Source organism: Anthonomus grandis, chromosome 22 (genome assembly GCF_022605725.1).
Source record: "Anthonomus grandis grandis chromosome 22, icAntGran1.3, whole genome shotgun sequence".
NCBI lineage: Eukaryota > Metazoa > Arthropoda > Insecta > Coleoptera > Curculionidae > Anthonomus > Anthonomus grandis.
Genome location: NC_065567.1, coordinates 28,455,782 through 28,470,471, shown reverse-complemented (window position 1 = coordinate 28,470,471; position 14,690 = coordinate 28,455,782). Strand labels below are relative to the sequence as shown.

The window sequence follows — 14,690 nt, the reverse complement described above, 5'->3', positions numbered from 1 at the left end:
CTAGTATCATCAGCAAATAGACAGACTTTACCGTTAATATTTAGATTAGCAATGTCATTGATGAAGATAAGAAACAAAATAGGGCCAAGTACGGAACCTTGAGGCACTCCACTTTGTATTAGAAGAAGACATAGTCGAATCAATTCTCAGAGCTTGAGTTCTGTTACTGAGATACGACTTAAACCATTCAAAAGGCGCTCCTCTGAACCCGTAATACTGCAACTTTTTTAATAAGATGTCATGATTAACACAATCAAAGGCTTTAGAAAAATCACAGAAAATTGTTGCTGTAGGGTGTTGGTTTTTAAGCTAGAGTATACATTATTAAAAAGAGAAAACATAGCATCATTTGTGCATTTGTTATTTAAAAATCCAAATCGATGGGAAGTAAGTATTTTATATTGTAGCAAAAATGATTGAAGTCTTTTTTTAAGCAATCTTTCAATAATTTTTGAAAGTGTGGGAAGAAAAGCGATAGGGCGATAGTTGGAAGACTGATCTTTGTCTCCTCCTTTATGTAGTGGAATTATTATCGCCAACTTAAGGCAGTTAGGAAAAACACCTTTTTAAAAAGACTGATTAATTAGAGTAATAAGATGACATAATGTACATTCGGACAGATTTGAAAATATTTTGAGAGTAAGTCCATTAATTGTAGAAGAGCCTTTGTTTTTGATTTCCCTAATTGAACTGCAAAGCTTTGGTAACACTACGGGCGTAAAGAAGAAACTGTGGAAATTCTCATTTGCAATAGGAAGATATGAAAGTGGATCACTCATTAAATTATTTGCCACATTTACAAACTAATCATTAAGATTCTCAGATGAAGTGGAGATAGTATTCGACAAAGGAGGATTATTTCTCAAAGCATTAACAATCGACCATGTTTCCTTAGCCACATTTTTAGATTTAGCCAGTCTCCTATTATAGTAAATATCCTTGGCGGCTTTTAAAGTTCTCTGATAAATCTTTTTGTAAAGTCTTACGTATTCATGAAAAAAAGCGCTGTCTGAAATTTTTTTAAGATGAGATAATAAGCGCATGTTCTAAGCAGATGTACGCAAGCCTTGGGTAGACCAGGGGTTATGTTGCTTCTTTTTAAGAGGTCTCAAAGGAAAGGATTTATGAGAAAGACTAGATAGCGTTTTTACAAATCTAGAGAATGCTGAATCAACGTCGTCAGAGAGAATATTCCAGTCAGTTGATTGACAAAGGTGCCTAAAATGTAAAAAAATTTTATCCGAGAAAATACGGCCTAGATTTAGTTATGAAAAACTTTGTTAACACTGTGTCATGGTCTGAGAAACCTGAGCTTAAGACAATACAATCGACGAAATCTGGCTCAAAGGAAGATACGACATAATCTATTAAACTAGAGCTGGTTTTAGTTATTCTGGTAGGTGATTTAATGTGAGTCGAAAATGGACTGGAGAGATTCTTAAGCAGCACACACACTGGAAAAATCAATGTTTAGGTCGCCACATAAAATGAGTTTGCTTTTTAACGGCAGAGACTCAAGCAAGCTTAGTAATTTTTGGAAAAAAACATTTACGTCAGCATCAGGTGTTCTGTAAATACAAACAAACAAGCAATAAACGTTTATATATCGGATAAAATGTTAGCGTGATATACGTTGAGGAATTTAATTTTATGTTTATGTTTTCTTCACGTTTAACTTAAAAAAGGTTTATTACATGTTAACAATGTACAATTATTATTTCATAAAAGTTTAATATTTAAGTATATAGTATACTATTTACTAATGAAATGAGATTTTTTTTTAAATAACTCTACTGTCAATGTAGATATTTTTTATATTCGCAGATGTGTTTTATGCATCGGGGGGCATTTTTCGGCGTAAAAGAAAAAAAATTAATTTTTACCAATGGGGTCAAATATTAGATAAAATTTACGATATTCTTGAGGTTTTTTTATTTGTATATCTTATTTGATATAATTATTGTTTCATACACGTTAATGCATTTCCTATTTTTTTCTAGAATTCTTGTGTAGTGATGATGTGATATTGGACTCATTTTAGCACATATTTGTATAAACAGAATGGTATATAATATACGTATATTCTGCTGTTTAATAATTATACTTTTATCATTTACGGTTGATAAATATACCAATAGTTTCAATTTAAAAATTGTATTTTTGATCCTGGATAATGAAAAGTTGTCTAGAACCAAAAAAAAAAAAATATTTTCACTTATTTGCAATAAAATTGCAATATAGCGATACACCTTGTTTTCAAGAAATAATATATGGTTTTTTCATATTTTATTCGAAAACCTTAAGGTTATATGAGAAAAGTATAGATACAAAAACTATAGATTTTTTTTTATTAACTATAACTTTCTTAAAAAGTATTTTTTTCTCAGGCAAAAGATTTCTTCTAAAATACCGTTTTTCAATAAATCTACCCTTACCCCCCCCACCCACCCCACACAACTTACCAGTAAAAAATTGTATTAAAAAATCATTGTTTTCCAAAATAATATGCACGATTAACAACTGGTTTCGTCAAAAATATTTAATCTAATAACACAATTTGTTTATTTAAATTTATTATAATTATATATATATGTTTATTATTAAATATTTAATAAAATAATAGTGCTATTAGATTAAATATTATTGACGAAAAACGATGATTTTTCAAAAGAATTTCATACTGGGCAAATGTTTGGGGTGGGTGGGGGGGTAAGGGTTGTGTTGATGAAAAACAATGTTGCATTTAAAACTTAACACTGATGAAAAATTGATTGTTTCATGACAATTGGAACCTGCTAGGGATCGATAATGTCCTTAAAATTCTGAACATAAACCAAATAAAAATAAAGACATCTTGATGATCATAAAAAAGGGTGTCATTAAGTTATTTCCCAACGTTATTTACGCTAAGATAACTACTATAAAAATGCTTAAAATTCGATAGGGACTCGACAGGCGTATGGCAGTGTCTTCAGAGGTCAGCAGTAGAAGAACTTGGAATATCCAGCACACTCATAAGATTGATTAAATTATGCATTAAAGTCAATGACTTAGTGACCCGTTTTTAAGAGGTGCCAATGATACTTCTAAAAATTCTTGAATTATTTCCACTTCAACTTTCTGGAAGGAAAATTATAATTGACCCAAAAAACCCCTGAAATAATAATAAAGTAAACATTATTTACATGCACAGGAAGCAAGTAAAGATAATCGAGATCCCAGATAGAAGCCCGCATTACTGTTTGGAGAATACACAATTTTTTTTTTTCGGGAGCGTTCCTATTGACTTTTCGGACTATTATTCCTGCTTATGCGTTTGTCATATCGGATGGTATCAACAAGTGCATTGTTTCGCGGCATTATTGTCGGAAAATAACCGGAGATAAGTGAAAATGTCAAGCTTCCGTTTTGTGCCGCCCCCTCCGCCCTTGGAGTTGTTTGCACCGCGGATTTTTCTGCTACAATACCTCCGTCGAAAAGACGTAATCAGAAAATAGGGGTGATTATCCGTTAAATCCAGGGAAAAGTCGCAAAATAATTTCATCTTAAGGAGCTGCCAGGTGAATTTATGGTCGCCGGTAACGGGAACAATAAAAAGTTCGAAAGCAATTTAACTTTTTTCCTGGCCGAGAACGTTTAGGAGGTAAACGTAATGTACCTATTTCCTAAAGAATTGGAAAAGTATTTTGGCCCTGTTTGTTTTTAATCTGGACCTAGACAGGGTATTTTATTACATATTCAAACTGGTCAACACACCATTATTGGATCAGCCTCTATTACATTATAAAATGCAAATGCAAAAAAAAACTAATCATGTCCAACGTACTCGGTTATTTACGACCCTTTGTGCGCTAAAAGTATCGTATAATTAATAGCGGCCGTTATAAAATTGAGCTCGTTTTTCCCTGTATATGTTTACCACATTCCTGTTGAGCCTTAATTTCAAATCTACCCGTGTCGAGGAAATCGCGGAAATAAACATTTTCTGTTTCATTCACTAATTAGTTGCTCGAGAGTAACTGGATTATTTTTTTCTAGGATGTAGATTTTATGGAAATTTCATAAATTCAAGCTGTTCAACTGGATGCAAGAAATAATGAAAATAATTCCAGGCAGTTGAAACAGTTGAGATAAATCAATCAATTATTATTTCAGGCAGTTGGTAATTTATCTCAACTGTTTCAACTGTGCACTTGTACACCTGTTCAAATTAAATATTAACATATAATACAACAATGTATTTTGAAGAAAGATAAATTCTACGTTTCTACCCCACACATTTACTATTTACTAAGGATATTTTTAGCATTCGGTCAATTTACAGACTAACAATCTATTCTTATATACATACTTGACCCAATCTAAAGTAAAATTAAACTATTAAAAAGAACTAAAAGGTTATGTTAATCTAAGGTAAATCAATCAACTGCAGTTAATTAATTTATCTCAACTGTTTCAACTGAAATCGTTATGAAGGCTTAAGAAATTTCTAACTGCTTGAAATTATTTTCGTTATTCCTTCCAGGCAGTTAATTCACATTTTGTTGAGAACCTCCATATTTGTTATATGGTCCGTGGTTTTTCAATATTCTACGATATAACCATAACTCGAATGCTTCCAATTTCTCCGCGACGGATTCAGTAAATGTCCATGCTTCTGACAGTTATGCTATTTGACAGGTGACACCTATCATAGAAACATGTAAACAGCATATTGGGCTGCGAGATTGTCAAATGAATCGAAATTTTTCCTTCAAGCTGTCTTCAATGCTGTCTATAAGTTCGTCACATGAACTTATAGACAGCAAATTGAACCGCAGTATTACCAAATAATTAATGAATAGCTAATATACCTGGGAATGAGGCAATTTTTTTACCTGACGCTAGAAAATCTAGACAGCTTATTGCACCGCGGTATTGTATTTAAAATTTATTAACAGTGCAGGAGTCTTATCTTGGTGCGCAATGTTTTGTGATGCCTTTTGAACATATGTCTCATCTTGCTGAACTTATTCATCAATTATTTGGCAATACTGCGGTTCATTTTGCTGTTTATAAGTTCCTGTGACAAGTGTCAACATTGATAAGAAGATCACTTATGTAGAGCAAATTGAACCGTAAGGTTTAAAAAAAAGTTTTCGATTTACTTGACCGCAATCCAATATGCTGTTAGTGGTGTCACTTGTCAAATAGCATAGCTGTCATTTTCATTTACCCACCTGTTTTATTTGATAGAAACTTACTGGCGTCGAAGCATTCGAGTGGTTATAACGTAAAATATTGAAAATGATGGACAGACTACATAACAAACATCGAGGTTCTCAGCAGAATGGGTATCAACTGCCTGAAAGGAATAATTAAATAAAAAAAAAAAAACAGGACGATTTTCGGGCATTATTCATTAATTTCAGGCAGTTGAATTATTTTTTTAAAGATTCGTCTAGGCAATTGTGTAAAATGTAATTCTCTCTTTAGGGTTTCGATTGCCTGGACGATAGTATCAAAAATGTATTATTGTATATTAATAAAAGACGACCAGGAGGCTGTTGATAGAGTAAAACATTAAAAAATGTTAGAAATTCTGAACAATTATAAAACGTCAACCTATACTGAAATCAATTAAGAATTATACAAGGAATAGAGATATTGAAAGGTGTAAGGCTCAAAGTGTTCAATATTTATTCTTAGTAAGAGAAGTCTTCGGGCACATAGATTCAGGAATATCCCTAAACGGAGAAAGAGTGAACAATATTCATTATGCAAACGATACGTGCAGTTAACTACATGACCTGGACAAAAACAGAAAATGATTATAAGCAGAGACAATATTAATAAGTTAGTTTATAATAAACTAAAAAGCAATAGAAAAAGTGAGCAGCATTGGTTATTTCTGAACGAGCAATATAATGATCATTTGCAAAAAATACGACGCAGAATTGAAAAGCCCAGGACTGCAAGATGAGACATCTGTACTGTTGCGTGTTCTCTGTCTTATTATAGTTATAATGAAGAAATTTGAAGCATTTGAGTTATGATTAAATTATAGAAATGTTGAAAATGCCATGGACAGACCACATAACAAATATCGAGGTTCTCGGCAGAATGAGCAAGAAAAAGGAAGTGGTTAATACTGTGAAGAAATAGAACCTCTAATATTTGGGAAACGTAATGAGAAATGACTATCTTGCAAGGAAAAGTACTAAGGTAGAATGTTTGATAGCCAATATTCGAAAGTGAGAAGAAAAAGAAGAAACGTTTCTCAATGTTCAAAAGATTGTAACAAATATTTTTGCAGTTTATATTCTACAAGTTTGACATCATGGTTAAGGTAAACAATCATTTAAAAAATAAACATCAAAAGGGTCCAAAATCTAAGAAACTAGTTGTAGAGATTGTAATGAAATAAAAAGCATGATACCAAAAAAAGTAGACACTTTAAATATTTTTTCACGTTCAAAGAAGTTAAGAAATAGTTTTGGAATTATTGGACTTTTTTAGTATGTCCAAGAAACAAGTTTACCCTATACTGCCTTTCAAAAATCGCGGTTTTGCCAGAACAAAAAATTATTACAGAAATAAACTATACATTTTGTAAAGAATAAATATTACAATTACGGTAACTACCTGAAAGCAATAAAAAACATATTTAAATTCAAATAGGAAAATGAGGTTGAATGTTCAAAAACAAACAAAAAATTACAATATTTGCTTTAAAGAGTTAACTGCCTGGAAGATTAACATCAATTGCCTAAAATAAACAGATAATTATAATATTTGCTTTAGTGGGTTTAAAAATGAAAAAAAAAATACGAAAAAGAAGAAAAGACGAAAAACGATGATTTTTCAAAAGAATTTCATACTGGGCAAATGTTTGGGGTGGGTGGGGGGGTAAGGATTGTGCTGATGAAAAACAATATTTTTTCAGAAAATATATATTTAAAATTTAAATTAATAACACTTTTTATTTAAATTTGATATAATTTTTTATATAAATATTTATTAAAAAAACAGCGTTATTAGATTAGAAATATGGACGAAAAAACACTGGTTTTTCTGAAGAATTTGATCAAATATTTAAGGTGTAGTAATCGAGTTTAAAAACTAGATATGCAAATGCTCGTGTCAATTTTTTTAAATGCCGAAATTTTCTTCCTTTTGCAAACAAAATCGATTGATTGATTGATTTCATATACGGTTAATGCATATACCAAAACCAAAAATTACTAAAAAATCGTTGAATAATTAACAATACCGCATAAACTGCTCATTAATTGCATATTTCATCAAATAGGGATGTGATTAAGGGCCTAAGACTTAATAACCTGACAGTTTAATAAGAATTTATGTGTTATACTTATGATCTTAGCGTTTAAAAGTTAACGCTGATGAAAAATTGATTGTTTCATGACTATTGGAACCTTCTAGGGATCGATGATGTCCTTAAAATTTTGAACATAAACCAAATAAGAATAAAGATATCTTAATGATAAAAAAGGGTGTTACTAGGTCTTAAAATTCGATAGGGACTTACACAATCTATTTGTAGACTTTAAACAGGCGTATGGCAGTGTCTTCAGAGGTCAGCAATAGAAGAACTTCATAAGAATAATTAAATTATGCATTAGAGGACCATATGGTACTATTAAAAAAGATGTCAATGACTTAGTGACCAGTTTTTAAGGGGTGCCAATGATACTTCTAAAAATTCTTCAATTATTTCCACTTTAACTTCTTGCAAGAAAAATTATAATTGACCCAAAAAAAACCCTGAAAAAATAATTTTTCTTTTCACAATTTTTAAAAAAACCCGTTATTGGTGTTTCTATCCACTTTAAAGCACAATAAAGTGTTTGATATTCGAAAATTGCCGTTTCTGTTGCGTAAATATTGAACCTACGTTTAAAATTTGTATTTATTTGTTACACAAAGCGGTTTTGCTTCTTGTTTCGCGATACGTATTTGAATTGTTTTTTTTTATACAAATATATAACGATATAGCCGCAACTAAATTGGCTCTTTTATTATACGATTTCAAGTTGTCCCTCTTTGCCTGATGACATTTTTAAATAAATATTTTTTTTTCTTCATACGTCCGGATAAAATAAACAAAATAAAAAAAAAATATATCTATATATTCGCAATAAAACGTTTCGCGTAATCGATAAATAGGTCAACCAGTAACCCGTAACGAGTAACAAGAAATAAAATAGTGAAGTTAAAAGGTAATGTAAAAAACATCGGGAATTACGTACCGTTTTGTCGCCGAGAAGTCCAATACGACAGTCGAGATTTATGGTGGATCCAACTTGGGCTGTGACATTATTTCCTTCCGTTCCAGCTTCTTCGAAAAAGGGTCCATCCACTCTGGCTCCCGACACGTAAAAATGCGGCTTGCTTCGGTATATATGCGACGTGCTGAAAAAAATAACCAAAAACCCTCTTTCATCACTCTCAAATTGTCATTTTATGATTGATTTCGGTGCGTGCGTAGTATATCGGACAAGGCGAGCTTGTATCCCAATAAGATAAATGACTTTTATTGCAGGAAAAAATATCCTTTCGCTTGAGAATAAAGCAACTATTACGAAAATATGAATTATTTAATTAATAAAAATGAAATTGGGATTGGCGAAGGTAGTACTAGGTTGCTATCATAGGTGAAATGAGATTGCTTTCAAATGTCAAATAAATTAGTCTGTTAAAAAAAACTATGATGGTAAATGCATTTTTGGAAGGAAGGTGTTTGGTTGATAATTTTAGGCAGTTTTTCTCTTCTATAATAATTAAATGATACATAGAACATGTGGAAATAATCCCAAAATTATGAAGGCCTAAAAAAGCACATTTTGAATGAATAGAATTAGCCAAAGAGTTGTTATCAGGACCAATAAATCCTCTATTTTGTCTATATTTTGCGCCAAATTTGATTTTAACTCTTTTGGGTCTAAATTCACTCATTTGGGTCGCTGAAGCCTTGTAATACCAGTTTAACGTTGTTTTTGATGTATCTAAAAAATTATGTTTTATTTTTGTTAATTAAACTTTTAACCTAGAGTCATATTTTTTATATAGAACTAATCTATGAAATGTACTTAATAATATCGCAAAAGAATTACAAAAGTATCTTTAATAGTGTGGAAGTTATATGGAAAAATATTCAAGAGTAATTAAAATATTAAATTACCTATCTATAGAGATTAGGTCAATATAAAAAAAATATATTAAACTTTTTGAATCCGATGTCAAGAAATTTTTCTCTCTTTTAGGAATGTCAAATTTTGATAGACGGTTAGTTTTTTCTTATGAAACACCCTGTATATGACCTCATAATTGAAAAGAGAGGCATTTTCTTAGTTTAAATATTTTTAATTAAACCATGTTGGAAATATCGGGTTCCAAAGTTTAAAAAAATTAAATAGTGAAGATCTTGGTAAACGGTGCATTGGTATCATTTGACATTTACTAGGAAACAAATAATTCTTTTACAAAATTATATTTACCAAAATCATAGACAATTTAGAATTAATACGATACAAAAATACTGAACTGGATTATAGAGGGTGTTTTTTATATATTGCGACAAAATTCAGGAACGTGTTCTTTGGACAAAAATTCGCAAAAATGTTCCTATAAACATAGGTCCTAAACCTTTTAGATTTTAAGCTACAGGGTGGTAAAGTTTTAACAAAAAAATGATTTTTTTTTCGATAACTTAAATACCCCTGTAGATATTTGTCCAAAGATTGGTTTGCAGGGTCTGTGTATCCAGAGCCATTTACCAACATACTTTTAACATTTTTATGTTCTCCAGTGTGCAGGTTTTCCGCTGAATACTTTTATAAAGAAAAATGATACGCCACTGGTTTTTCGTATTTTAAAAAATATTTTTAAATTCCCCGTTTTATTTGCAACATTTTTGATCCCTTGGACTTTGTCCGTTAGATGCACGGTTTTCGCACAAAAAATTAAAAACCATGGACATTTTGTTGCTCAGATTTGATTAGACTTTCTTTATCTTTCTAATGGCTCTGGATACACAGACCCTGTATACCAATCTTTGGACAAATATCTACAGGGGTATTTAAGTTATCGAAAAAAAATCATTTTTTTGTTAAAACTTTACCACCCTGTAGCTCAAAATCTAAAAGGTTTAGGACCTATATTTATAGGAACTTTTTTGCGAATTTTTGTCCAAAGAACACGTACCTGAATTTTGTCGCAATATATAAAAAACACCCTGTATAATATAATTTATTAAATAAATTTTTAAAGATTTTTAAATAAATCCAAGAAAAAGCAATTATTAAAATAATGTAGTTTTGTCAAAAAAAATCAATATCGCCTAATAAATATTAAATCTGATTAAGAGATAAGAATAAGAATAAGAAAAAATTGACTATCTATCAAAATTTGATGTTTCTAAAAGAAAAAAAAATGACATCGGATGCCAACATTTAAAGTCAAGCCCTAAAGTTTTGTATAACATTTCTTTGTTTACTTTTAACCTAACCCCTGTAGAAGAAAGGCCAATATATGGGGAAAGACTCTACTCACTAAAATGCTTTATATTATATTAAATTAGGTTTTAGTAGTACCAAAAAAAGTAGAAAATTTGTAATCAATTAAATTTTTTTTTAAACGTGAAGGTTTTTAGTTTTAACACTTTTAAATGTGAATTTTATTTTTATTTTTTATAATAAGCGTATCACATCCATTTAAATTATGCACAATCTTCCTAAGAAAAATAGTGTATAATTTTTTTTTAATGGTGATATGCAGAATTTAAAAATTCGATTAAAAACAAATTGATTAATCAAATTTTCCTTGAAAACGGGTTTTTTAATTAATTAATTTATTTAATAATTCTTCATAGTAAAAAACACTGCTTATCTAATTTTCAATTTTAAACTAAATCACATTTTTTATATAGAATTAATCCATTCTGGGTTAGGTATTTGAGTATTTAGAGCAGTGGTATCTCAAGTATTTCTTAAACGTTGAAAAAATAAGGATAAATAAAAATTACAAATTCTCTTTTAAGAAAAAATTAGTTTTAATACTCAACAGGGCTTAGAATAATATTAAAAAAAAAGTTGAAGGAGAAGGGAAAATAAATTGGAGAAATAATAAAAAAAATTAAATAAACGCTTTAAGAAGCACGACAGCTTTAAAGAAAGCTTTAATAAATATGAAAATAACTTTTGTAAAGCGACGCATTTTATTCATTTATTGATAAATTAGCTTAAAATAAAATGTTGAGGATTTTTTTTCAAAATAAATCAAAAATATGCTTAAAAATAAAAAATTCCTTAACACTCTAAAAGCGTCCAAGAATAATTAGTACTTTAAATCTGGTGAGCATTGAGACTTGGGTGAAGCAAAATTGATCTTAGTATCAAATTATTTCTGAAAAAGCGCCTTTTCAAGTCCTACAAAAGTAGCAAATTTGGTGAAAAAATTCCAAAATTATCCAAAAGAAAAAAATGCCCCAAGAATCCCAATAAGTTAAACGACTTTATAAGAGAAATCCCCCGAAATGTATGCCTTGGCGAAAACTTAATTAAAATATAATTGAATATTCTTAATACAAGTTTCTTGCTTAAAACCGGATAAGAAAGTTTATACTTATAGGGACGAGATGTTCCCTTTAATGTCCCCAAAAGCAGGGGCACCTTGATTACCAACGCTCGAAAGTTGAAAAGGATTTCGACGTTTCATCGAGTTTATCTTCTAATTTATTAATGCGAGCACCAAACTGCACTTTTCACTGACAGACTGAAACATACCGCCCTAACTTCCCTCATTCGCTTAACTCACTTAAACTTACTACTATGGAACGCTCTTAGTTTTATTATTATTTTTTTTTTATTATTTTATTTTACTCCCCGTCCGGTATTTGGCCGGAGTTTATTTTTTATTCTTTGCCGAAATATAAATCGTGCCTGGGAAAAAATGAACTTAATATAATGATCCCGAATATCCACGATGGATAACAAAATAAGGAGATTAATGGTACGGGCCTTTTTTTTTGTACGTTGGGTTTTTTCACCTAATATTTTTGCTTTTTGGTGAAAACCACAATATTTTAGGTTTCCTAGTGGTTAATTCAGAGGAGCACCGGAGGAAAAAGTTAACAATATTCACTTTGCAGATGACACCATATTTATTGCCTAAACAATAGAGGATTTACAAGGACGAGCAAGTTAAATATTAAACTTATGACCATAATAAGAGCAGTTTAGCAACAGGAAAATACTACGTTTTTTTGGGTGAAAATAAGTTGTGTAAACATGGTAACAGATAGAAGAGTATTGGAACGAAATGATGTTTTTCTGGTTTAATTTGACAAATCATACCAGAAAAACACTATTATCAATCTATTCAGACGCTATTAAATAAATAAATAAAAAAGAGAAAAAAATAGAACATAATTAAGATAAGGAAGTTGTAGTATATGCGCCATGTGATGAAGAGAGAAAAGATGCATGTCCTAATTAAATAACCTGTACAGCTGCATTTAAATCCGTTGAGAGTTTCAACATCAAAAGTGAGAATATTTATGATAAAGGAGACCTTCTAAAAGGAGATGTAGAAGTAGTGGTTAATTTATATTTGATAAAAATGCTATTGTAATGCTACTAAGGAATTACCAAAATATCTTAAGTCACTTGGAAGTAATATAGAAAAATGTCTAAGAATCGTTTGTTCCTCCTAGCTCAGACTCACGTAAATTGTTCATTATTACTCAAAGTATTTCGTACCTAATTACTTTGGAACAAAAATTGTCCTAGTTAATCTTTTTGCCCTCTATAATACTGTAAAGAAATTGACATTAATTATATGTAACATAATAAATATAAAATATCTTAAATAGCATTAAAATTATATATAGATAAATTGCCAAGACTAATTAAGAAATTTCAATGCATTGCAAGAATCTTTGGCAAGCAAATGGGCTCTATCTCAAAAAGTATGGAACCTAAAAAAATGGTTCGCATACGAAATTACTCCTTAAAAAACGCCTTTTATTTATCTAAAAACTCAAAAAGATTTCAAGTGACACTCTAATGAAAAAAATTACCTTGAGACCAAAACCGGTGTTTTCCAAACACGGTTTAGATAGAGCACTTTTAATACTTCCAAATCAAACAAACTCTTATCTTTTAGTAAATTGAAGTTTGAATTTTTGATTATTGTTGTCCTCCTTTTCCGAAAAAAATCAAATAAACCAAGCCGCGTGTTTTGGTTTTTCCAAATAAACTCGGTATGCCATCAAAAAAAAAAAGCCGCAAACACCCCTCGTAAGGGAAACAAACATTTCAACCGAAAATAACCCCCGGGCAGGTTGAAATATCCCTTTGAAGTAACCCTTTTGTATTCCACGAGCCATTTGGCCAAATAAAACAAGACCCCGACGATATTAAAGTTGAAAATGAAATTTCTACAAGTAACTCCACCTGCGAAATTAATTAATTATTTAATACGTTTGCTGTTTAGTTTTGCGTTTTTTTTTTGGGTTACCTGTGATGTCTGGTGACGTTGGTTGCTCCCAGTTCAATTTTATTCGTGTCATGTCGACCCAAGTAGGCAAAAGACGATATGGGAGGTGGTCCCGGAACGGGTCCAGGCTCTGGATGTGGCGGCGAAGGAATCGTTGTCCCTTCCGAAATTAAACTCGGCGCTATTTGGGCGATTACCGTCGAAAGGTCCGACTTTATCGACTCTGCAAATAGAAAATACGAGAATTAGTCAATATAAAAACGAAGTATCCATTAAGGCTTCAATGTCCGAACCTTTTCAAAGGGAACGCTCGAGTTACCTTGTTTACGTTTAGTGGTAAATATAGAACTTATCGGATACATTCGGTTTCTTTATTCAGCCCTTTCTTGTTACGGCCAAGTCAAGGCACAAGTTGAATTTAAATTTTCTTACATTGAACGGAACAAAGGATATTACGTACATCTAAGCATTTTCTGTGAAATTATATATAATGTATAGGCATAAATTCAAATTTACTGTCAAGGCATTTCAGGGTAATTCGGAAGAATTTAAATTCAGGTTTTTTCCAATAAGTGAAACAAGGATGGCAAATATTGGTGTAAGTAATCCACGGGATTTTTAAGCTTGTAGAAATTCAAATCTCCCGCCAAGTGGAAGATTAGGGAATCTTCCGGAACAAGTTCGCCGCTAGGAGGCCAGTTCATTGGCGCGACATTTAAATCAAAGTAAATAGTAGTATATAAATATAGTGTAAATAAATGTTTTTAATAGTGCGTTAGTGAGTAATAAATCAGCTGATTATTTGTTTGTGCATCGTTTGTGAAGGGTAAAAACGTGACAATATTTTTAAGAAACTATCTAAATCGAATTGAAAGTAGACTGCAGAAACTTCAAATCAAGGACTGTAATTAAAGACTGCAAGTACCATCAAAAACATCAATATGCATGCATTTATTAATATCAGATTAATTATTTGAACGTAAAAACCTCACATTCATTGAATTCCTCTTACAATAAGTGCTAGTTTTTAAAATTTCATCATGTAATAAATAATTTTCCCTATTAGAATTTAATAATATAACCAAGAGAGGGTGCTGTAAAACGTAGACCCACGTTTAAATATTTCAAGGTTGTTATAAACTTTCATTTTACTGTTAAATTATAATTTACAGTAATTGTTATTACTTTTG

The 14,690-nt window shown here is 30.8% G+C and overlaps 1 protein-coding gene across 1 annotated transcript in view; it reads right to left on the bottom strand.

Annotated features, from left to right (window-relative positions):
- The window catches only part of LOC126748447 (hemicentin-1-like), a 48,232-nt gene extending 34,370 nt beyond the window's left edge, over nucleotides 1-13,862 (bottom strand). The window contains exons 1-3 of the mRNA XM_050457703.1: nucleotides 13,820-13,862; nucleotides 13,522-13,723; nucleotides 8,253-8,415 (exon numbers count right to left, since the gene is read on the bottom strand). Of these exons, the coding sequence (XP_050313660.1) occupies nucleotides 8,253-8,415; nucleotides 13,522-13,723; nucleotides 13,820-13,862 (408 nt within the window). The remainder of the gene's footprint in view (nucleotides 1-8,252; nucleotides 8,416-13,521; nucleotides 13,724-13,819) is intronic.
- Nucleotides 13,863-14,690: the final 828 nt, after the last annotated feature.